The 26000-nt window shown below is 42.8% G+C and overlaps 1 protein-coding gene across 3 annotated transcripts in view; it reads left to right on the forward strand.

Moving 5' to 3' along the window:
• STK39 (serine/threonine kinase 39) overlaps nucleotides 1-26000 on the forward strand; it is a 531280-nt gene that overhangs the window by 368361 nt on the left and 136919 nt on the right. For all 3 annotated transcript variants that reach the window (XM_077447911.1, XM_077447912.1, XM_077447913.1), the window contains one exon: nucleotides 5736-5788. In XM_077447911.1, the coding sequence (XP_077304037.1) occupies nucleotides 5736-5788 (53 nt within the window). The remainder of the gene's footprint in view (nucleotides 1-5735; nucleotides 5789-26000) is intronic.

Consider the following 26000-nt stretch of genomic DNA (forward strand, 5'->3'; position numbering starts at 1 on the left):
CTCAGCGTCATATTCGGAGTTTGTCTTTGGAAAATAGACATATGAGTGCTGCCAGCATTGCTGCAGAAGTTGAAGGGATGGTGGGTCAGCCTGGCAGTGCTCAGACCATGCGCCGCACACTGCATCAAATTGGTCTGCATGGCTGTCATCCCAGTAGGAAGCCTCTTCTAAAGCTGATGCACAAGAAAGCCCGCAAACAGATTGCTGAAGACAAGCAGACTAAGGACACGGATTACTGGAACCATGTCCTGTGGTCTTATGAGACCAAGATAAACTTATTTGGTTCAGATGGTGTCATGCATGTGTCGTGGCAACCAGGTGAGGAGTACAAAGACAAGTGTGCCTACAGTCAAGCATAGTGGTGGGAGTGTCATGGTCTGGGGCTACATGAGTGCTGCCAGCACTGGGGAGCTACAGTTCATTGAGGGAACCATGAATGCCAACATGTACTGTGACATATTGAAGCAGAGCATGATCCCCTCCCTTTGGAGACTGGGCCGCAGGGCAGTATTCCAACATAACGACCCCAAACACCCTTTTTTTTTTCAGGCTGAACTCCACTTTAATGTCTACATTTATTTCTACACTGTAATTATAGAGGGAGTCACAGAGGCTGCACCTCCAACATGTCTTTGTTCATCTCTATTACATGATAGATTGATGGGACTAGGAGTTTATACAAGAAAGATAAGAATACTTTTAACCCACCGACAGTGATGATATTGCAAGATCAACAGGTATTTTGTACCTGCTGAAAATTTTGTAAGTCTAAAAAATTAAATGTAATGTAGAGACTACATGTAAGGACTGGGAAGCTGCAATATATTACATTACTTAAATTGAACTGGATGGGCCGTGTGTCTTTGTTCAACCTTATCAACTATGTAACTTTGTAACATTTGTGTTTTTGAGTACAAATAAACTTAAACCTAAGGCACTGAAAGTTTGTCATGGTTTAACCTGCAGTTTCCTGCCTGTGTATTCTTACCTCCTTGCTGCAGTGGTTCTGCTAGACCTCTGATTCTTTTTACATGCGTTGTTTAGCTTCTTTGCTCACCTATGGGTGTCACCTGCTATACTGTGGGTTTTTATTTCCGTCCCTTCTGTCAATTCGGGCCTCCTAGTTTGCTTCCCGATATAAAACATGGTCAGTGCAGCCTGCGTTGCCTGAGCAACTTCCTAGTTCTCTGAGCTCCTGTTTGCCAAGTGGCTCATGTATTCAGTGTTCTACTTCCTGTGCACCGACCCTGACTTCATTTTCCATTTGTGCTTGTCTGCCTGCTCCCAGATCTCCTGCCATCTATCTATCGATCGCATTGTGTACAACCAGCTTGTCTGTTTTTTATCCAAACGATCAGTGCCACTAGCTATAGCCGACAACTCTGATCATTTGGTTCTGACAGTGGGGAAGTCTCCCTCCTGTCAGAATACAATACCACAGCAGCAGGGATTCCCCCATCCACACATTTGATGTCGAGGCATTTTCTAAAAAAATGCATAATGTATAGGCTGCCTAAGAAGAGCATCTTGAGAGAACAGCATAATCAGTTTGCTGCAGGCAGGAGGACACATTTAGAGGGTCATTTCACTCTGTATAGTGCCCTGGTAATTAGGTTGCTAGGTAAGCAGAGACTAATCTGATGTACTTTACACAGAGAGAACACAGGCTGAAAGACTTCAGAGGGACTGCCACCTGCAACTGTTAAAGTGATTGTTAACCCACCTTCACATATTTACATAATCCGTTTTGCCTCCTATTAGAGTGCCCCGCTGTCTCTGTGTTTTCTTAAAAAATTCCTCCTTTACCATATTTCACCGTGGCTCCAGCCATGTATCCTCTCTGCCCATTTGACAGAAGCAGCGGGTGGGGCTGAGATTTCCCCGCTGACGTTATCAGGACGCGAGAAGGAGAGGAGAGAGGAAACAGGCCGGTCATGGGATCAATGGGAGCCGCCGTGAGATACAGTAAAGCAAGAATTTTTTTAATAAAACACAGAGACAACTGGGGAACTGTATTACGAGACAAAATAGATAGTATGCCAATATATTAGTTATTCCTGCAGCAGGAGGGGGATGGGGTGGCACTGTCACTAGGTGACACACAGGGGAGGGAAGCACAGAGGAGACAGACACAGGAGAGCAGTCTGCGAATGACAGTGGCACGTAAACAGACAACGATGTCAGGGCTCAGCATTCATGATTACTGTGGTCTGTTTAAATAGGGAAGAGGAGAAACTGTCTGGATCAGCCAGGTTTTTTAGATGTTACAGGGGGGCAAATTACACAGCACAAGCACTGTGCTGTACAAAATGCTTTAAAGGAGCAGGATCCATTTTATTTTTTATTTTTTTGGGTTAACAAACGCTTTAAATTGATACAATGCTTGCAGTCCATGGAACATGAAACCTAACATATATCTGGTGTTAGATCTGCTGTAACTAAACCTTTGCATCCAAACCTGGAACCTTTTCACACCCCTTCCAAGCAGTAATGCAGGCACTTTTCATATGATTCTGATCTGTGCAACCATCCTCTTTACAAGATGAAACAAAAATGAAAATTAGGAGCTCATTCCAATAAGTCACTGGAACAATTTAAAAAGGAGCCATTGCATTTTGGGGGGGCCCAAGAACACCCCCTCCCCTCCCACCAGGGCTTGGTTGAGAACAATGTGAATAGAGAAGAATGAAACTGGATCTTCTGTGTTATTTTTTTCCAGTGTGATTGAAAGCATTTGTCAGTATCTGGTTTTGGTAAAAATAAACACTAAAATAAAAATAACACTTAAGGTCCAGTTCACTTCTAATCTATTTAAATTTTCGTCAATCAAACCCCGATGAAGGGGGTGTACTTGGACCCCCAAAACACATTAGATACTTTTCTTATTGCCCCCCCTGACTTTACATTAAATAAAGTTGTATCTGGGCCTCTTAGCAGTGGTGTAGCAAATTCTGTGTTTGTTATTTTACAAGCCAAGGAGACTGGAAATCCTCTAGGGTGTAGAAGCTGCCTTCCCAGGAACCAGATAATTTACATCAACATCAATACATTAAGATAGCAATAGCAGTGAGATAACACTATGGGGGTTATTTACAAAAGGTAAATCCACTTTGCACTGCAAGTGCACTTGTAAGTGCGGTCACTCTAAATCTAAGGGGCAGATCTGAAATGAGTGGAAGCTCTGCTGATTTTATCATCCAGTCATGTGCAAGCTAAAGTGCTGTGCAAAGTGGATTTGCCTTTAGTAAATAACCCCCTATGAGTGATGAGCTATTTTTCATCTTTCCTCAACTTTACAAGATGAATACTTGGAATGAACTTGGAGTGTTTCAGACTTATGCCCCGTACAACCTAATCTCATTTCCACCCCCACTCCCCTACATTCTACTCTGTTCTTTGGGCATCATTTAGCTGCTCATACCTGAGCTAAGCCATGGGGGGCAGGTTATGTGGGTTTGATCAAATTTTAGAGTAAGTCTGTCATCAGTTCTGTCTGAACAAAGATCCTACCCTTTGGCAGGGCCTGAATGTCTACCTGCTGTTAGGAGCCCAGAGATTCTGGTATTATGTATTTATCAATTTTACCGATTAGCATTACCTTTAATGTTTATTGTTGCTGTGTACCTTTGCATGTCTTCCTGCCATGCCATGGTGCCACCTAGCCAACGTTTCTGCCCACTCACATGGCATATTTTGTATTTGATGCATTCAAGTGCAGCCTCATTTTTATGTGCCCTGCCTTTGGTCTCACCATTTATTATTCAGCACCCTTACAAGCACTGCATTTGCATTCTCTTCCTGAGACTTTCTCAGTGGGGTTGATTTACTAAAACTGAAGAGTACAGGTCTGCATAGAAACCTTCCAGGTTTTTATGACAAAGCTTAACTAAACAAGCTGATGTTAAAAGCTGATTGGCTACCATGCACAGTTGCACCAGATTTTGTACTCTCCAGTTTAGGTAAATCAGAACCGTGTCTTAGCCAAAACTTCCTTAGGATGGTCTGGTCTATCTGTAGGAGGTCTTAGAATATTGGAAGGGTAAAGGAGGGGCCTTTACGCTCACCATCTCAAATGGCTTTTTCTACACCCTTTTGCTAATATGGCAGGTCCTCATATATCTATTTTTTTTTCTCATTAAAATGTTCTATTAAGTATTTCAGCATTGCATCATACAGTTCAAAAGAAGAATGGCACATGGCTTAGTACAGTAGTTATCAGCAATGGTTAGCACCATTGTAGCCTCACTAGACTAAAACACAACTGGCCAATAAGAATAGCAAACAATGAAAGCTCATCAAGGCTCAATGAGTCAATATCAGCACATCGTTTCAAATGTCCCAGCTTTGAGCCTGTTGCACAACATAACATATTATAATACCTGGACACAGAGCCACGCCATCATACCAATTTGTTAAAGAAATGTAAAAAACAGAAACTAAGAAAGATTAGGATGCTAATATTCAATTCTGCCTGCCTGCTTGCGGACAAGTATGTGCACTCTTGATGCTTTATATACTGTGTATATACAGTAGATGGGTTTGATTTACTAAAGGCAAATAGACTTTTCATTTTGCAAGGGAATTTTCTCCAGAGCTTAGTGAATGTGGTAAGGGTCTGCAGACTTCCATCATCCAATCATGTGTGAGCAAAAATGCAATTTTTTGTTTCTAGAAACCTTATTTGGTATTCTTTGCTAAGTGAAATTGTACCACATTAACTAAGCTCTGAGAAAAATCCCCTTGCATAGTGAACACCCTAGTTGCCTTTAGAAAATCAACACCGGTGTCTTCAAAGCTGTCTAAGGCTTGATTCACACTGCTGCGATGTCCATGATCGGATGTGATTCGCACCGCACTGCAGTGCAAATCACATGCAATCTCTGTGCGATGCGATTCCAGCCATACAGATAGTATGGCTGAATTCGCATCGCATCTGGCCCAAATTCGTACAGGACCCTTTTTTTGGTCCGCAGCAGAATCGGATCGCATGGGTGTTCACACCATGCGATCTGATTCCTGTCCGAGTTTGCAGATCGCACTGCGATATGCGAACTGATCTGGAGGTGTCATTAACTTTTCACTGACACTCCCAGAAGTTCGCATTGGGCAGTGTGAACTGCAGCCGGGAGGCATGCTATGCGGGAACCCGCAGTGGATTTGCAGCGTTCCCGCATCGCAGCAGTGTGAACCCAGCCTAAAACAGATATAGTCTGTACTATGCTTTCAAATCAATTTCATCCAATAAGTTAAATTCTTTAGAGAGCTTTCTTACCTTGCAAGAGAAGTATTATATTGGGAACAATATTTTTTTACAACGTTGTATACAAGTTTGTAGCTCTAAAGTAGTATTGCGCAGTAAAATTATCTTAATTAGAATGGCCTACTCTGCTCTTTCCGAGAAGAGCATTTTGACCGAGTGCACCTCGGTGCTTCTCCAGTGAAATAAAAATGTAACTTGCAAGCAGTCTTTTGCTTTTTGTTAATTAAGAAGATAATAACAACGCAGCTCGAAAAAATGAGCTTTCCGTTTGTTCCATAAACCTTTGGCTGTTAATATCCCTGAACCGTCTCAGAGCTTTATATGGTATTTGACAAATTAAAGGTGCACAAGGCATGCCATAAGGGAGGAAACTGCTTACTTTTCTGACTGCAAATCCTCTAAACTGCTAAGCATTCTGGGTTTTAATATACTTTGCCTCATTAGATTTTAAATGTGTCTCTGATCTGTTTTGCAGAAATTCCAGAAAGGAACTCAATGATATACGATTTGAGTTTACTCCAGGCAGGGGTAAGTTTTAATTAAAACTATTTTCTGTTATCATACATACATATTGCCTTTAAACCTGCGCCTAGGAGACACATTGGGTGTTCTCGTGGTTAATTATTTTGTTTAAGGGCTGCGTACATCCAGACTTTTAAAAAGAAAAGCCAGACAAAAATATCAGTTAGATAAAATTCCAAATGAAAACATTTCTTATCTGTGGCTCCTTTATTTTCTGATGTATTATTCTCATTATTATAGCTCAGAAAAGGAAACAATATGTGCATACAACCTGACATTATGGGGTATATTTATAAATGAAACTGCTGTGCGAATGTCAAAAGCATTTGCAGAGCCATACAAATATTTTGTCTAATATATTTATTTTCCGTAATTGTCAACTCCATCTAGTGACCAAAATGTGGTATTCTCACAATTGAAGTATTTCAGGAAAATACAGAATTATGGGCACTAGATAGAGCTGGTGAAATAAACATATTAGACAAGATACTTGGATTAATCCTGCAGCTGTACACAGGCTTGTGACATTCATATACAGGCATACCCCACTTTTAAGTACACATTGGGGTTTATTTACTAAAGCTGGAAAGTGCAAATCAGGCTCACTTCTGCATAGAAATCAATGAGCTTCTAACCCCAGGTTGTTCAATTAAGCTTTGGTAATAAAACCTGGAAGATCATTGGTTTCTATGTGGAAGTGAGCCTGGTTTTGCACTTTCCAGCTTTAGTAAATAAACCCCATTGTGTACTTAAAAGTGGGGTATGCCTGTAATGGCTTTTGTAAAACTAGACCCTTATGCGTATTTATTTATTGGAGTTCTCCTGTAAAACGTACCTGTTCTGAGAGTAATATGGGTTGTTGCCCTTGCTGACCGCAGACCGCGTGATTTTCAGGGTAGCAATGGGAGCTTTACTGTGACTGTCCTGAAAAGTTTAACTGGAAGGGCATTGATGCATTGATTTTTTGTATTACCCCTTTGAACGCAACTGCATGTTAACCAATATGCACATGCAGGCATTTTAGAGTGCTTTATGTGCAGTGTTCAGTGGATGAAGAAATGTCCCAGACGCATGTTTCCCGCAAAATTTATTTTATTTTTTTCAATGCAAACATTCATAAATGCACATAAATGTGTGATTATGGGAATTAATTTTTTCTCGTGGCTAGAATACATGAATATTCCAGCCAATAGAATGAGTTTATGCTTAAACGCTTCTAAATATTTTACACATAAACGTGCCTAAACACAAGTGAAAAAACGCAAGATTATAGGCACGTAAAGGTATTTTTTACAGCCAGCTCCTGGCAGCATGAATTCATTTTTTAATTTAAAAAGCCTAAGTACAAATAAATACCTGTGACATACTGTGGCTTATAAAGAGACCAGTAATCTGATGGGGAAGCAACTTCCCTTCAAAGCATATGTAGAGGTAAGATTAGAGTGAAAAGGGGTTAGACTCTCTGTCAGCTTTTTTCTTGCTGTCAGTGTCTTTTTTCCTACTTGTGACTATTAACAGAGAGTTGTCCCCAGAACAAAAATAGAGAGGAAGTCTTAAAATGGTGACATGGCAGTTGTCTAAGCCCTTGTACACACGGTTGGACATTCCGACAACAAAATTTGTGTGTTGCATACACACGGGTGGACAAAGTTGTCGGAAAATCTGATTGTTCAGAACGTGGTGACATTATTTCGTTACGAGGGGATTACGTTTAGGCTATTAGCCAATAGCTTTGGTCTAGGAATTTGATCTGAGCATGCGTGGCACTTTGTCCGATCGGAATTCTCTACAAACGATAGGACAAACTCCCATCGGATCACGTTGTCGGAAAATTTTATAGCCCAGCTCTAAAACTTTGTCGATCGGATATTCAGACGGAAACAGTCCGATGGAGCCCACACGCGGTCGGATTATCCAACAACACGGTCCGATCGGACATTTTCTGTCGGAATGTCCGACCGTGTGTACAAGGGCTAAGAGGTGAAATCCCTTCATTTTTGGAGATTTCTTCTAACACCATGTTGTGCCTCTGGTACAGGAAGTTGCATAGTCGGTAAGGCTGAAAAAATAGTCCATACCAACCTTCTCGGTGGTATACAGAGAACATATATATATATATATATATATATATATATATATATATACTTCATATAAATAACCTGAAAGTGTTCAATAGTTCACTAATCCAAAATTAAAACAAAAGATTTTGGCTATGCATAAACTTATTGTTACACATCACATATTGACACAATAATATAAACAAAGTCATCACGGCTCGCCAAAACCTTCATTCTAGATAAAATTATTTAGTACAGTGTAACTTATATAAATGGCAAAAAACAAACAAATAGGCAGCAAACACAAACACAAACACACTGGACAAGAAAAAACAAAATATGTAAATCAAACAAATGAAAACATGAAACAATAGTTTGTACCTTTATGTGCAATGTTAACAGTAAATTCAACAATATGCATTGTCCCCTTTCACACCGATGCGCCTTTCCAAGGATAAAGAAACATATGAAAACGATGCCCCATCCTATGTAACTGTTTATGCTGCAGGTGTGCTGCATCTTTGGTGTAGTTTTTCAAAAGTGCACCAAATCGACAACTTCTATTGAAAGTCAATAGGAACACATCACAAACTCAACAAAAGTCCATCAGTATGAATCAGGTGTCACGCTGTGCTCTGGGTGCAATCTCTCCGCATACTAAACAGGAGCTTACTGCTTCAGAATGACCACAAGTTTAAAGGTATATCAAAAGGCACTTCATAATCTCCTCTGCTAGAGTGTTCCTGCACCAGTCTTATACAGTAAGAGCTCAGGAAAGAGAAAAGAGGCTTCTTATAGTGTTATAGGTTTATTATGAAAAAGCAAGGTTAACAGAGCAAGCAACACTCACATGACATAAGTGCATCTAGTACTAGTTCAATGCTATCTTTTTTTTAATAATAAACCTATTGCACTATGCAAAGCATATTTTCTCTTTCCTGAGCACTGCACACTTATAGGCTGGTACAAAAAGAATGTTGATTTGTTCGTTGGATATCTATCTACACAGAGTTCAAGACCATAGAGCCAAGAAAGTTGGGGAAAAGATTATGAAGTCCTTTTTGTCCTACCTTTAAAGTTGAAGTCTGCTTTTATAACTTGTACCTACAGGTAAGCCTATAATAAGGCTTACTTGCAGGTACAGTGAATATCTCCTAAACTTGCATTGTTAAGGTGATATTCACACAGGGTGCAGCCGGTGACCCCACCGGTGCATGCTTTCTGAAGGGATGGCATACCCAAGCCGTCGAAGCTCCATGCCAGGGCTCCCGCTTGTGCAGGCGTGGCGTCATTGTGGCCCCAGCTGTTCATACAGCCAGAGCCCACAAACCTAGAAGGAATACCAGGGCAAGATAGAAGTGCCAGGGAGCTGTGAGGGCTCTGTGCTGGAGGGCTTTGTGTGCTAGTATTTCTTGCAGTGTTTCAGGGCCTGGATTTGAACCCGAAATCTCTGCTTTGTCAGGCAATGTCTGTTCTTGCTGAGCTACCTGGAATGCTGGACAGTTCCCTGCACAATGTATTGAATAATCCTGTCTTGAACCTTGTTTAGCTTGAACCCTGAACTCTGAAAGTATCAGATCACATATATATATACATCAGTGGCGGCCCGCCCATAGGGGGCGCCCGGGCGCCGCCCCCCCTCTCCCTAGGTGTAAAAAAAAAAAAAAGTAAAAAAAAAAAAAAAAAAGTTAAAAAAAAAGTAAAAAAAAAAAACGGGCCCTTTAAGACATTTAAAAAAAAAAAAAAAAAAATGTCATTTAACATAGTGTACTGTGGCGCCGGTCACAGTGCACTATGAGAAGCGCCACGTCCATGCAATCACAAGATTGCATTCATGGCGCTTCATTTGCGGGTTAAAAACCCGCCTTGCGGCGCACAGCAGAACGCCGACTAGCTTCCGCCCGTAAAATCACTGTGATTCTACGGGCGGGAGCATTGTCACTCTTAGACAGGCAGTCACTTCCGGCTTTCGGCTGCTTCACGAAACCCGGAAGTGACGTAGGCAGCTCCGTTCCTTAGCCCGAGCGGAGCTGCCAGACAGTGAGAGGTGAGTCACCGCATAAAGGCTTTCTAGCCTCTACTTTGTGGAGAATGTTCGTGCATTTAGCTGAATGAATGCAAAAAGCTTTCACAGCCAGAAAGGTTTCCCCAGGCCAGGCGACTTTTGCCGTGGCCAATCAGAGAATGAGCTCTGAAGGGGGAACTCCACGCCAAATTTCTGAAAAAAAATTTGACGTGGGTTCCCCCTCCGAGAGCATACCAGGCCCTTAGGTTTGGTATGGATTCCAAGGGGAACCCCCTACGCCGAAAAAACGGCGTGGGGTTCCCCCCCAGATCCACACCAGACCCTTATCCGAGCACGCTACCCGGCCGGCCAGGAAAGGGGGTGGGGACGAGCGGGCGCCCCCCCCCCTCCTGAGCCGTACCAGGCCGCGTGCCCTCAACATGGGGGGTTGCCTTGGGGGAGGGGGGGCGTGCGGCCCCCCCACCCCAAAGCACCTTGTCCCCATGTTGATGAGGACAAGGGCCTCTTCCCGACAACCCTGGCCGTTGGTTGTCGGGGTCTGCGGGCGGGGGGCTTATCGGAATCCGGGAGCCCCCTTTAATAAGGGGGCCCCCGGATACCGGCCCCCCACCCTATGTGAATGAGTATGGGGTACAATGTACCCCTACCCATTCACCTGTGAAAAAAAGTACAAAAAAAAAACACAACACAGGGTTAAAATATTTTATTGCACAGCTCCGGGGGTCTTCCGTCTTCGGGGGTCTTCTCGCCGGACTCCTCCGCTATCTTCTTGTAGCTCTTTTACTAGCGGAGGAGTCCGGCTGTCTTCCTCGCCGCCGGCCTCTTCTCCCGACTTCGGGGGTCTTGTCCCCCTCTTCGGTTCTTCTGCCGGGCCACCGCGCCTTCTTATAGCTCTTTTACAGGCGGTGGCCCGGTCTTCTGCCGCCGCCGCCCGTTCTTCTTCTTCTTCTTCTTCTTCTTCTTCTTCTTCTTCTTCTTCTCCTTCTTCTCCAGGAGATGTTGCCTCGACGATCTCCCTGGCCGGAATGCCAGGGACGCGCTGTGCTGCCACTTATATAGGGACAATGGGGCGGTGTCACATGGGTTGATGTCACATGGGTTGGTCACATGGGTTGATGACATCAACCCATGTGACCAACCCATGTGACATCAACCCATGTGACACCGCCCCATTGTCCCTATATAAGTGGCAGCACAGCGCGTCCCTGGCATTCCGGCCAGGGAGATCGTCGAGGCAACATCTCCTGGAGAAGAAGGAGAAGAAGAAGAAGAAGAAGAAGAACGGGCGGCGGCGGCGGCAGAAGACCGGGCCACCGCCTGTAAAAGAGCTATAAGAAGGCGCGGTGGCCCGGCAGAAGAACCGAAGAGGGGGACAAGACCCCCGAAGTCGGGAGAAGAGGCCGGCGGCGAGGAAGAAAGCCGGACTCCTCCGCTAGTAAAAGAGCTACAAGAAGATAGCGGAGGAGTCCGGCGAGAAGACCCCCGAAGACGGAAGACCCCCGGAGCTGTGCAATAAAATATTTTAACCCTGTGTTGTGTTTTTTTTTTGTACTTTTTTTCACAGGTGAATGGGTAGGGGTACATTGTACCCCATACTCATTCACATAGGGTGGGGGGCCGGTATCCGGGGGCCCCCTTATTAAAGGGGGCTCCCGGATTCCGATAAGCCCCCCGCCCGCAGACCCCGACAACCAACGGCCAGGGTTGTCGGGAAGAGGCCCTTGTCCTCATCAACATGGGGACAAGGTGCTTTGGGGTGGGGGGGCCGCACGCCCCCCCTCCCCCAAGGCACCCCCCCATGTTGAGGGCACGCGGCCTGGTACGGCTCAGGAGGGGGGGGGGCGCCCGCTCGTCCCCACCCCCTTTCCTGGCCGGCCGGGTAGCGTGCTCGGATAAGGGTCTGGTGTGGATCTGGGGGGGAACCCCACGCCGTTTTTTCGGCGTAGGGGGTTCCCCTTGGAATCCATACCAGACCTAAGGGCCTGGTATGCTCTCGGAGGGGGAACCCACGTCAAATTTTTTTTCCGATTACATAAGGGGCGTGTTTTATGAGAAGTGGGAGGGGTCAAAATGGTGGGCGGGGTCATGGTGGGCGGGGTCTGGCGCCCCCTCATCCAAAAACTTCACCAGCCGCCACTGATATACATGATCCGTCACACAGGTGTCGTCCTGCTATAGGGTGGGCCTGAACTGGTTAATCTTATCTAAAACACACTGATCCTAACCTTTGGCCTAACCCTTTCACCCTAGTTTTTGACCCTGGCAATGACACTGACCTAGCAAACCCTGATCTAGCTATTTTATCCTGATTATCTATTTATTTTTTCAAACGCTTTTTTATTTTACAATTGTCTGCTCTAGCAAGAAGAAAAATATACAGGAGAAACAACAATGTACAATGACTCATGACTGTGATAGCCAATCACTGTCTATAACAGCTGTCATGAGATTGATGGCTAATCCTCCAAACTCCCGATTGTTAATACAAGACCCTGAGCTGTCAGCACAAACACATGTGCGCACATATGGAGGAGGCCGCATATAAGCGTATTCTCAGTGGGAATAGGTTAAAAATAAGTTCACATATGTAACATGTTAAACCCGATTTCAAGGGGCTGTTTACACTGACCCCCACTCTATTACAATCTGCAAAGAACACGGAATTACCAGAATCCGCCCCCGGCTGTGGCCTGGGCGTGTCATTCTTTCACTGAGATCTGTGACTGGAAAATGGCAAGGTCCTTTTCAGCCTTTGCGGCTGTTAGCTTGTAGTTGAGTGCTGTGGTAGGTCATTGATGCTTTCTGTTAGTGTGTGACTGCTTGGCCATACAATGTACGGCCAGATAGCTTACACACAGAGAGGTTTATTTACTAAAGTTGGAGAGTGGAAAATTAGGCTCACTTTTGCATGTAAAGCAATCAGCTTTCAAGTTTTATTACCAAAGCCTAATTGAACAAGCTGAAGTTATAAGTTGATCTCTGTGCAAAAGTGAGCCTGATTTTGCACTCTCCAACTTTAGTAAATAAACCCCAATGTCTGCAAGAGCCCTGCATTTCACCCACAATCTGCTGATCATGGGTGTAATGCTTTCCAGGCTCCCAATAAAAAAAATATAATGAATTCACTTTTTTTTAAAAGGTGAATCTATCCTTTAGGGGGTGCAGCACATATGTAGATGTAGTTTTAATTTACACTAGTTATATTATAGTGGTGTGTTATTGCATACAGTATATTAGCGCTGTAATTATATATCATATTAAGCGCTCATTCACACTAGATTAATTGAACTGAGCTGATCAGCATCAACTCCTTCAGAACCTACCTACTCGCAGACCTGGCTGGTGATACTCTACCATTATCACACCACCCTCAATACACACTACTATGGAGGCAGCCTGGCTATTCTCCACTTTATGTACTACGCACTCCCACCTTCCAATGATATTTATACCCACAGAACAACTGAAATTACATATCCCTCATTTGAAAATGACCCCTTGGATACAACTAGGTGTTTGTGCACTTCAGGATCTCATTAGAAATGGGAAACTGAAGCCCTTTGCTGAATTACAAGAAACCTGCCAACTACTCCTATCGCAATATTATTGCTATGTACAAATTTCTCATCTGCACCAGAACCAACAATTACAAACAACATATCTGACAGATTAGGAGTTGTACCAATGTTATGACTCCTATTTACCCTATAACTAAGGGCATTTCCTTCTGTTACCAAAAATGAACACCTGCTGATAATTTAAGACCCATACTAGTGAGAACTTGACTTGAGCCAATCTTTCCATGACATGACATGGCAAACTGCTATCAGGGTGGCCTATAGCCCTACCCTTTGAGCTGACCACTGGCAATTAATGCTAAAAATAATACATAATGGCATATTATATTCTACAAACGTTCTATATACTCCCACACCAACTCTGCTCAGTGTTGGAGGGGTTGTGGCTCTTTAGTTTCTCTCATTCATATTTTGTGGTATTGTAAGCCTCTAAGCTTGTATTGGAATCAGGTCTTCAAACTCATATCTGAATTTACAACTGTACCGTTGAATTAGCCATTCTCCATCTCAGTATAGCTACTATTCCTCCATCTTCTGGAACTATTATCGCTCATATTCTCCTCTCAGCTAAACTAATGCCGCGTACACACTATCAGACTATCCGGTGGACTTAGTCTGCCGGACAAACCGCCGTAAAGTCCGCTGGACTTTTCCACCGGATTGTTTGATTGTGTGTACGCGGCATAAATATCACAAGAAACTCTAACTCCTCCATCATACTGGGTTGTGTGAAATTATTAACAAATTAAATAAAAATTGCACATATAAGCAAAAATGAAAAATTTACTAAAACTGAAGAGTGCAAAATCTGGTTTAAGTGTTCTAACTTCACCTTGTTCAATTAAGCTTTGACAAAAATACCTGAAACCTGATCGGTTACTATGCAGAGCTGCACCAGATTTTGCACTCTCCAATTTTAGTAAATCAAACCTGCTGTGTTCACTGCTGTGTTCATTCATAACCGAAGCATAATAAACTGTGTTTCTTCAGTTTGTGAATGAACAGGAAGCCACTCAGCACAGAACATTTCCCATGCATTCACTGTACAGAGCTGAGGCTGCAGAGAAAGATACTGGGGAATCTCTGTCCTCCGTCCCTTTCTATCTCTCAAAAGTGAGACATCAGAGGTCTATTTAGACCCCTGATATTTAACCAAAGCCACCCAATGGGGCCCCTTAAAAAAATTGGAAAAAAAATTAAAAGGATAATCTTGTAAAAAATAGAAACAAAAAAACCTGTAAAAAAAAGCAATACTGACACCGTCCTCTTCTTGACAGACTGACATGATCCACTGTCCTACTGACACCAACTTCTGCTCTACTGACACCCTCCACTGCTTTGCTGACACTGTCCATGTCATAATACATTTTAAAATGTTTGTTTACATGTATTTATTAGAGTGTGTGTATATAAATATATGTGTGTGAGCTATGAGGTGCACACCCTAATGCAATAGGCTGCACACACCTATGCTCTGAGATATGCACTTGTTTCATATTGATGTAATGTTACCATATTGTTAAATATTATCTCTTGGTGCACATGTTATATGTTCTCCTCTTACCTGCTCTGCTTATAAGACAAGTTATTTCAGGATCGACATGTGCATACATTTGTCTTCTTTTTAATATTGTATTTCTACATGCTCAATAACGACTTATTGAAACATAAAATCTGATTGGTACTATCTACTTCATGGCAGATTAAAAGAGTATTTATGGGCTACAATAACAAATTCAAAATCCAGGTTCTACTACAGGTCTAAGTAGTTTAATATGAATCTAGACCATCAAAAGCAGTAAGTTCTGGAAGCAGGCAGATCGTGTAGAGCCTACAATTAAATTTGCACAAAAATAGATGATTTTTAGAAAATAATGTTTGTTCTTCATGGCTGGGGTTTGGTAACTTTGCAAATATCTGTTGCTGTATTTTTATTTGTAGCAAGTAGAGTATGGATCCAAAAACAATTATGGTGTTAATGGCTTTTTTTGTAACAAATAGAAGCCCCACCAAGTTCACCGATATGCAAAGTACCAACCTTGTTTTTTTTTTTATTATCAAACATTTTATTCTAATATAGATTATTGCACTCCTTTCCCTTGTACAGGGATTGACCTTAAAGATTTACTGCCAAAATGAAACTGTCACAATAGTTTCCAAGCTTTTATTTAAAAGAATATTGTGAAATAAAGTTAATGGATTTGTCATCCAATGATACAATATATCACAGAGAAGTGTCTACTTATCTGCAGTCTTGACATCACTTTTGGTGTGAATTCAGAAGGGTAGGGCACCTGTTGTACACATTATTTTACATAAAACAAATTCCCCCACCAACGGGATTTTTAGGCAGCAATAAACAATAAGCGTAGCATACTATATAAAAAAGATTACTTTATTGTGTGGTAAAAACATGAGCTTCACCCAGGTATTTAAAATAAAAGAATATAAATAGAACCAAGCTTGTACATACAAAAATGACAATGACTGGTGCGGGCTGGTCCCGCCCAGCCATTGGAGACACGTATTTCCTTGTCGGTGGCGTCCCTGAACACTTCCGGACGTGCCTCACGTTCGTCTGACCCTTCGTACGGACGGACGTGACGCAATCACGTCGTGCATTTGCGTCGGAAGTGACGTCGTTTCGGGGTCGCTTTACGACCTTCCGGGACGCCGGGGCGTTCACACGAGGTCGACCTGTTTAGGCGGCCAAGCAATAATAGGCAGTACCAGCCAATGGGTGGGCGGCCATGCCTGTGATGCAATCCCGGGGCACTATATAACACAGTACACTTGGCAGCAAACATCAGCTCCTGTACACAAACAAGGACTCTCGTATCTTTGAATCCCTGGTTGGTAAGTTTGATTATTTGCTAACCTGGCTGACATGCCCCCATTTTATTTAAATAAACTTCTGAAAAACTAGCTTTTCTAACAGCTAGCTCGCTTTATCATTCTATTCATTTTTAGATGGGGGTGCCCCTATGGACTAGGAGTTATTGACCGTATCTGGCACTCTTCCCGGGATAGTTTCCCAGCTACTGTCTCCCCTTTTCCATTTTGGGAATCTTTTGTTCAGCCCAGCTATCCAGGTAACTGTTATCACTCTCAGTATAAACATGGTTTATCACATCTGAATGGTTTTTTCCTTTTTTTTTTTTTTTTTTGTCACCTCTCACTAGTTTAACATTAGCATTTCCATGCAATTTCATTTTTATCTTTATCCGTCACTAGCACCCCTATGCACTCTTCCCACTGTCACTCTGATTTCCTAATATGTTATCCCTCTGATTCTTTTCATCACACCAACACCCACACTTCTCACCTCACTACTCACTTCACCTGCACATCATTCACTCACTCACTCACTCCAGTCACCCAATATCGGGTTGTCATCACACACACTATTCCTACCATATGTCATCTCACGTTTGTTTTCTTTTGATTTCAACTACGTTTGTTGTTTCTGTTCCTTCTTTTTAATACGTGTTTGGCTTTTGAGTTTTGTTTTTCTTTCCCCCCCTTCCCTCCCCTTTCCCCCCCCTCCCTTTTTTTTTTTTTTTTTTTTTTTTTTTGATGTGAATACAGATATCTGGGGATATTCCCTTTATATGCACACAAATCATATATAAGATATCTCCATACCCCATATGTGGGTCTATATATATATAATATAGAATATAAAAAACAAATATAAAAATATATATGTCTAATTGCGATTATGTTGGGATTTCCATCACAGGCGTGGCTTACCATACAGGCAGGCTGCCTACGTTTGCACCTATTCCCTACAACCTTTGTGGGGCATAGGGTTTTTGTCGTGTGACCGCTCGTGAGCCGCGCCTCTGGGCTTCCGACCCTCACCCCACTGCTGGATCCTGTGGCGAGATGTATGGACCATATATCTTTCTTAACTTGTGAAGGACGTCTAAGCATGAACCTGGGTAAACTCCACCATTAAGCACTATAATTTGTATGAACCTCTCGGCAATACCATACTGGGTAACTACACTAACAAATCTAGAATATGTTTAATACTAATCCTATTCGATAGATTTATTAAGTTGTATCTTGTCTCTCTATCAACAGACTATCTCTGAAGAAGACCCTAGTGGTTGAAACGCGTTAGAACTATAAATTTATTTTTGCTGTTACTAATCTTATACAGTATATTTATAGTTAGGTCTGCTTAGTGTATGCCCAATTGTCATTGTAATTTTTGTATGTACAAGCTTGGTTCTATTTATATTCTTTTATTTTAAATACCTGGGTGAAGCTCATGTTTTTACCACACAATAAAGTAATCTTTTTTATATAGTATGCTACGCTTATTGTTTATTGCTGCCTAAAAATCCCGTTGGTGGGGGAATTTGTTTTATTTTTCTGATTTATAGGGGTGAGCAGCACCCTTCTTGCTCTTGTCAGCAGTGTGTTCTTTCCAATAACATTATTTTTCATTGCCTTACTGCATTTACCAAGGTTTTATTGCTGCCTGAGCTAAAACAGCCCACTTAAAATGATTAAACACAAACAACAACAAAATTATCAATGTTTTTAAGGTCGACAGTAACCAATATCTGGTACTATACTTGTATTCTAGGTCTTTAATGTAGGGAAAATTGATAACTGGCAGGATCATTTAGAACCAGTTCCAGATCAGGATTGGCAGTTCTGGCATGTGCTTAAATAAGCTGGTCTATGTATTAATATTGCCTGGATAATTGGTATAATGTTGGGTACAGTATAATAGCATAGGTAATACACATTCAAATGGAAAACTCACTATTACACAAACATTAAAGCTGAACTATAGCAATTCAGCCACTTTTTTTAAAATGTGCAGGCACACCATGAGTATGCCTTCATTATTTGCAAAGTGGCTGAATTCCTAGTGTTCAGCATTAGGCCTGGTTCTCACTGGTGCGACAATCACTCTTTGAGAACAAAAGCCGCATGACAAAATCAATGTTTCCTAATGAGAGCTGTCTTAACTGGTCCGACTTTTGGAAAGGTTCCTACACTACTTTGGTCTGACTTGGATCTGATGTCAGCCTACTGAATTTAATGGAAGTCGTATCCAAGTTAGATCACCGTATTAACCACTTCACTACAGGGCACTTTCACCCTCTTCCTGCACAGGCCAATTTTCAGCTTTCAGTGCTATCATACTTTGAATGACAATTGACAATTGCACGACATGCAATGCTGTCAGCGTGAGGGGAAAAAAAGCCGCTTACCGGCTTCTGTTTACATCATGTGATCAGCTGTCACTGACTGACTGGCTGATCACGTAGTAAAGGGACTCGTGATCACAGAGCGGGGAGAGGGGGGGCAGTCCGAGCAGGGGAGGACATACATGTACACCCTCCCGGCAATTTAAGAGGGCTGGGAAGTAGAAGTATATGTACTATGTTCTGTGATGTGCACTCTGTAATTGACAACATGGCTTAATTTTTCTATGCTTTGCAATAGGGAGGATGGTGTCCAAGGGGGAATAACAGTGTCTCTGGGGAAAGATTTTAGCAGAGATTCTTTTTATGGATCATGCACTGGTGACTTTTTATAGGCTGAAAAAAAACATTTTTTGGCAGCCATTTCTGTAAATATTGGGAAAAGGAAAAAGGTTGCTTTATAAAATCTTGTCAGGTTTGTTTCTACAATGCAGAAAAATATGTTTATCATTTGCTAATTACTAAATTGAAGGTTCTGCAATGTATATTCAGTTGCACTGTCCTCTATTTTTGGTTTTCCCTAGGATTGTTTTCCATTTTTCTCTATTGAACTTTTTTCTTTCAATACTTCCACTTCCAAATTTTCTTCTGTATTCAGATTTTTTCTTTAAATTGTAATTTTTATTGAGTAAAATTTTACAGAATATAAAGACATACAGAACTGACAATAGACAAGGAATGTCTGGAGCATACCGTATTGGAGAGACTGATAGAACCTCATGGTGACTACAGGTATACAGTAGCAGTCAAAAAATAAAAATAAATGAATAAAAGAAAACAAAGCGAAACAAAGCACATAAAGGAAAAAAACAAAAACAAAAAAAAACAGAAAAGTAGTTTGTAAAACAATATTAAAATAAAAAGAAAGACTGAGAGTCATCGTATATTTCATAATGCAGAGGTTGGGGTCTTGAACTGGTGCTTCAATAACATGACTAAAATCTGACAGAAGAGGGCTTCCTACCACTATAAATTTCCTCAAGAGATAAGGTAAGCTTCGAGTGGCTGTTGGGCCAGTAAAAAAGACTTAAAGTACCGACATGATACCAAACACTGGGGATCGAGAAGGATAGGGAACACTAGGGGATAGCTAATGACTGGGTGGCTAGGGGTACCGAGGGCACCTGCGGGAGCCCAAAGGTCGAGGCATCCCAGGGGGCCCAAATCACGCCAAACCGGTCAGTCCCATCCTCCACCATAGCCTTCAGATGTTCCATTCTGCGTATGTCCTTGATGGTTCATATCAGCTGAGTCTGGGTTGGGGGCTGAGTAGATAACCAATTAGAGGGAATAGCTCTTTTAGCAGCAAGCAGAACATAGGAGGTTAATTTATTAGCTGCCTTCCCCAACCCCGGGAAGGGAAGGCCTAGGAGAAGGTGGACAGGGTCCAATGGAATGGAGGTGTCAAAAATCTGCTGGAGCATGTGAGATACCATGGACCAGAAAGGAGCAATTAGAGCACATTGCCAGAAAATATGATAATGTGTTCCCTTGGCATTTCCACACCTCCAGCACATGGGAGAAAGAGAGGGGTCATATGATGAATAACCTCGGGGGTCCTATACCAGAACAGTAGGACTTTATATGCTGTCTCTCTCTGTGCAACGCATCTGGAAATTTTAGAGGTGGAGGACCAAATTCTGGACCATTGTGAGAGAGTGATTTGTTGATGAAGGAGCTGCGACCCTTTGTCCATGTAGGAGTGGGATAGGGCAGTGAGAGAGGACCTCTGCTGAAGTATACGGTAAATACTAGAGATAAGTTTTGCTTGGTAGGGGCCCTGGGAGCAGAGCAGCTCAAAAGGCATCAGTGTGGTGAGGGAGAGAGAGGGGGAAAGAGAAGAAAAGTAGTGAGTTATCTGGAGGTACGAATACCACATGTGGTTCGGGAGTTGACTGTCAGTTTGGAGGGCCGAAAAGGGCTTAAGTTTACGCGTGACAGGGTGAACGAAGTGGCGGAGTTGGAACAGTCCCTCTTTAGCCCAGGGAAACATACGAACATGCGAAAGACTGTCAGGAACTAAGGCATTAAACAGCACATTAGAGAGGGGGGGGGGGGGGGCAGGGTGATGACAATGCAAATTTGGAAGAGCAGGAACGCCACAGTCTGAGTGTGAACAACATGGGACCCAGGCAGAGATCCAGAAGCCTGGGGTCCCCCATTGTCCCCGGCGACCACGCCAAGGAGCAGGGATGGGTCAGATATAGGGAACCCATCTCAATCTCCGTCCAGCGATTCGGAGGTCTCAGGCAAGACCAAGACACTATCGGGCGCAGATGAGAGGCCAGATAGTATTTGTAGACGTCCGGGGCACCCATGCCCCCCTGATCCTTGGGGGCAAAAACCACCGAACCAGCCACTCTATGGGCCCTGCCATTCCAAATAAATTTCAAGAACCAGTGCTTAAGTAACTTAATCTGTGACATCGGGATGGGTACAGGCAAGGTTTCAAAATAATATAACAGTTTTGGCATGATGGACATTTTTAGCACATTAATTCGGCCTATCCAGGACAGAGGAAGGGAGGTCCATCGAGATAACATACTGTTGATAGACTTAAACAAAGGAATGTAATTGGTCGGGTAAAGGGAGGAGTAGGATGTCGTTAGCTGAACCCCAAGATATTTGAGGGACGATGTGCACCATCGGTAGGGGAATGTATTTTGCAGACGCAGAAGTTCCTCTGGAGGAACATGGAGGGGGAGGGCCTCCGTCTTTGCCGTATTGACCTTGTAGCCTGATAGAGAACTAAATTGAGTGAGTAGGGCGTGCAGGGAAGGGAGGGAAGTGTGAGGACTGGTCAGGGTAAGGAGGACGTCATCCGCAAATAAGGATAATTTATACTCCCTTTGCCGCATGGGTACCCCCTTGATATCAGGGTGAGATCTAATAGCCTCTGCCGGAGGTTCCAGGCAGAGAATAAAGAGGAGCGGGGAGAGAAGGCAACCCTGTCTAGTCCTGTTTGTCATAGGGAATGGATGGGAGGTGAAGGACGCTAATCGGACCTGGGAAGAGGGATTGGAGTATAGGGATTGTAGTGCCGAGAGAAAGGGTCCCCTTAAGCCAAATCTAGTGAGGGTTGCGAACATGTAGGGCCAGCTTAACCTGTCAAATGCCTTTTGGGCATCCAGACTGAGAATCAGGGCGGGGCGACGAACCCTGTTCAGCATGTCAATTAGGTCTATAGTTCGCCGGGTGTTGTCACCCGCATGTCTGGTAGGAACGAAGCCCACCTTCAGATTTTTTCTTAGCTGTGAAGGGGCTGAATTTAATATGTTTTATGTTTGGCTTTACTTTATGTATCCCAAGAATTGCTGTTTCTAGGCACCAGATGTTCTCTTCATCATGGCTTTTTTCCCTCTATGGCTAGTTACAGACCCCATCTTCCAGTATCCCAACTCATGCTAAGAGCAGGCAGGACTCATACAATACAAGGCCTCATACACACTAGAATTAAGTTTGTATATGTTTGGATGGTAGTGTCCTTTCCCTGAAGAAAATCAATTTAGATGCATAAATAAATGCCCTTGTACATTCTTTAAGCATGTCTTAAAGAGGAAGTAAACCCCGATGGGTTTACTTCCTGTTTGATTCCCTGCAAAGGTAAAGCATAATGGTCTACTATGCATCGCATAGTAGTCCATTATGTGTCACTTACCTGACACAGGAGCCAGCGAAGTCACAGCTGTCCCATGTAGTTTAGAGCATCCATCTTCTTGGTGGGTCTCGCTGCTCCGTCGCTGTGATTCGCCGGAGCAGCGATGACGTCACTCCCGTGCATGCGCACGGGAGCCGACACTCGCGGCATATCGCCACGATCTGCGGCTTACCCCGTGCGCCGATGTCTAGGGCGCATGCGCCGGAGACAGTGGTGGCTGTTTTCAGGTAAATATCTCCTAAACCGTATAGGCTTACCTGTAGGTCAAAGTGGTTTGTAAGGGTTTACAACCACTTTAATGTCCGCAAACTCTGCAAAATCAAACGGGCCTTGTATTTAATAATCAAGGCTAAACATTTCTAATGTGAACAGTTTTGAAAATCAAGTGAAAAAAAGTACATCGAAGATCATTGTTTTTATTTAGATTCTTGCAACACTGTTCACTTTTTGGACTTGAATGCTCCTTTTTTGGTGCCCATGATGTTCATGGGGGCCTAAAATGCCATAAGTTAGCTTTGCTGCAGGAGATTTTGTGATACATTTGAATATTAATCTTGTAACTGAATCTTTCAGAGAATTTTGATAAACTATCATCCTTGTAAATTTTGTTAATTTTTTCTGCTTGAAGTGAGGTGCCCCTAAAAAAAAAAAAAAAATTTAAAGTCAGCAGCTACAAATACTGCAGCTGCTGACTTTTAATAATTGGACACTTACCTGTCCCAGGGTCCAGCGATGTGGGAGAACGAAGCCCCCCCTCCTTCCCCGCTCCGCTCGCGGGGGCGTCATTCGTAATGTGGGCACCCGGCTGCGGCTTCACACGCAAACGGCGCAGGGCACCGTGATACGCCGCACAGTCATCTGGGACACATGACAGGTCCCAGATGACTGTGCGGCACGAGGGGAAGCGATGTCACCAGCCCGGGCAAGGAAGAAGGCAGACTACGAGGGACCCCTTGGAAACAGGTATTTAGAGGTGAGTTAAAAAATTATTTTTTTCCAATAATTTTTATTTATTTTTTTTAAGATTTTTAACCACTTTTTTATTTTTTGGTGGCAACACCACTTTAATATCCATGTACAAGGTTTGCAATGATACAACATTTTTTGCAACTGGCTAAGAATTGTTTGCATAAATTCAACAATTTATATATATAAAAAAAGCAATTATGGCAGCTGCTCAAATTAATTTATAACTAACAAAAATAAAGGTGCACATTGGCAGAGCAGTCCACAGATTGTCGGGACAATCCACAGAACAGTACAATTTCCTGCACACTCTCCAGCTAGACAGCTAAAACACTGTTATACTTGTTATACTTTACTACTTATACTTAATTTAATACACTTATTTTCCTTGCAAATTATTGGGTATTCTTTGCAAAGTGAGCTTTCCCCACATTCATTATGTAAGGGAAAATTCCCTTGCAAATTAAAGAATTAACTTGCAAAGTGAGCAGCCTATTTGCCCTTTGTAAATCAACCCCACGGTCTTCATTTTTTTGCCAAACATGGCTACTGTTACTACAACCAAACAACTCTATCTTTGGCTGATTAGTCTTCAGTACATTGTTTTAGAGTAGAGATGAGCTCAGGCGTTTTTGGATCTTAGTCTAAACCCACCTGATCTATCCTGCCTGGAAGCTGTCATTGCACACTACCAACCATCAGTGGCCAGGGCATTTCCTCCCCCACAGCTGCACGCATACAAAACGATTGTATACATGCAGCTATGAGGAATGCCACATCCACTTAGGATTAGTGACAGCTTCCTGGTAGGATATCTTAGGTGGGGTTGGACTAGAATCTGAACATGCCTGAGCTCATCCTTGTTCAGCAGGCCATGTCTTTACCTGTATGTTCAATGTCAAACTGTAATCTTGCTCTAAAGTTCTTTTTGGACAGCAAAGACTATTTCTTAACACACTTCTGATGCAGGTTGAATTTATGCAATCTATTTCTTATTGTAGATGCATGCACTTTGTTCCCAACAGTTACAAGAGTTACTTGAACACCCTGCAATTAGATTTTGGGGTTCTGGGAGACTTATTTAGCATCAGTCAACTCTTAGGCTTAATATGCTGGATCGACCAGTCCTGGATAAATTAGCTGTTTGAAGTCTATGGTGTTTTTTTTTCCTTACAGTAAAACAATTGATTTCTAATCATTGGGAAACCTTTTAAATCCCATTACAAAGTCCTAGGCATCTACAACTATATTTCAGAGAGCTCTATTGATCTTGGCATGCTGACATCACACCTCTTAATAGCAAAGATAAGACCAGACTTAAATAGGAGAGGTTCCACCTGCATACCCCCTAAGGAGGTTCTAATCATCGATACCTAATCAGGAATACCCAATTCTAATTTTCATTAAGTTGTAATGATGATAAATGTAGGGGTTTACTTACTTTTTTTTTCATGTGACGGATCTGCATATTTGTTATGTTAGATAAGAAAAATAAATACACAATGTCAATTTTACGTGCCAATTTCAAGTATATCATCTTTATCTGAGGGCACTATTCAAATCTAGATCTAATGTTTGTCCAAATATGATGAAAAAGTCAACAATTTCTATTGGGTGTACTTACTTTTTCACAGAACTACAGGTTTCCAACCGAATATGTTGAAACAGTTAAAGTAAAAATAGTTTAATTCAAATTACATTTGTTTACCTCCATGGTTTTCTCTGGTCACATGCAAGGTTCGTTTTGGGAGCAATATATCATATTTGTTTGTTTTATGTTGCTTTTTTACAACCCCAGTTTAAAAAAAAAGTTGGGACACTGTGTAAAATCTACATAAAAACAGAATGCAATGATTTGCAAACCTCATAAACCCTAATTTTATTCACAATAGAGCATATCAAATGTCTGAACTGAGGGGGCGTGGCTTGCGCACAAACCGGATGGCAGCTTGTGCATGAAGCTCCCGCAAGCCGACCGGACATCCACCGCTTAACGGGCAAGTTAAACCCCATCGTTACTCTTACCGTCCTCCGAACGATCCACACAACTCGCCGGCATGTCGTCCCGCAAGCGCAAGGACGAACGGAACATGCAAAAGCTTATGGCCCTCTCCTTTCAGAGCGGAGGGCTCAGGCAAGGTGGCGCCGCCGGAGCAACAGCGCGGAATTCGACGGCATACACCGACCTTCCTGACGGAGATCCGGGGGAACTACCCAGAGAATGTCCATCCTCACCCTGGGCGGATTCACCTCCACACACCCCGAACTCCCAGAGCCCAGCCAAAGCGCGGATGCGCCTGGATGCAGCTTACCAGGCCGGAACCACAGTGAGTACTGACCTCCATAATGCTCATGCAATATCCTCACTACAGTCCTCCATAGTGGCCTTTCCCACATCAGGACAACCGGTACTGGACACAACCATGAAAGATATGCTGTTATCCCTCCAATCATCCCTCATGTCCAACCTGTCCTCACTGATTCACAAATTTTCAGCAGATATGAGACATGTGGGAGACAGGGTGCAGTATATGGAGGACAAAATGGAGGAATGTACAGAGACTGTCAATGATCTAGTTGACTCATGTATGGCCCAAAAGGAGGACACGGAATGGATCAAATCCAAATTAGCGGACCTTGAGGACCGCTCTCGCCGCAACAATGTAAAAATACGCGGAATACCGGAAACGGTGCCCCCCGCA

The sequence above is a fragment of the Lithobates pipiens genome, unplaced genomic scaffold (genome assembly GCF_037356315.1).
Source record: "Lithobates pipiens isolate NorthernLeopardFrog02 unplaced genomic scaffold, aLitPip1_a1.2 Scaffold_22, whole genome shotgun sequence".
In the NCBI taxonomy this organism is placed as follows: domain Eukaryota; kingdom Metazoa; phylum Chordata; class Amphibia; order Anura; family Ranidae; genus Lithobates; species Lithobates pipiens.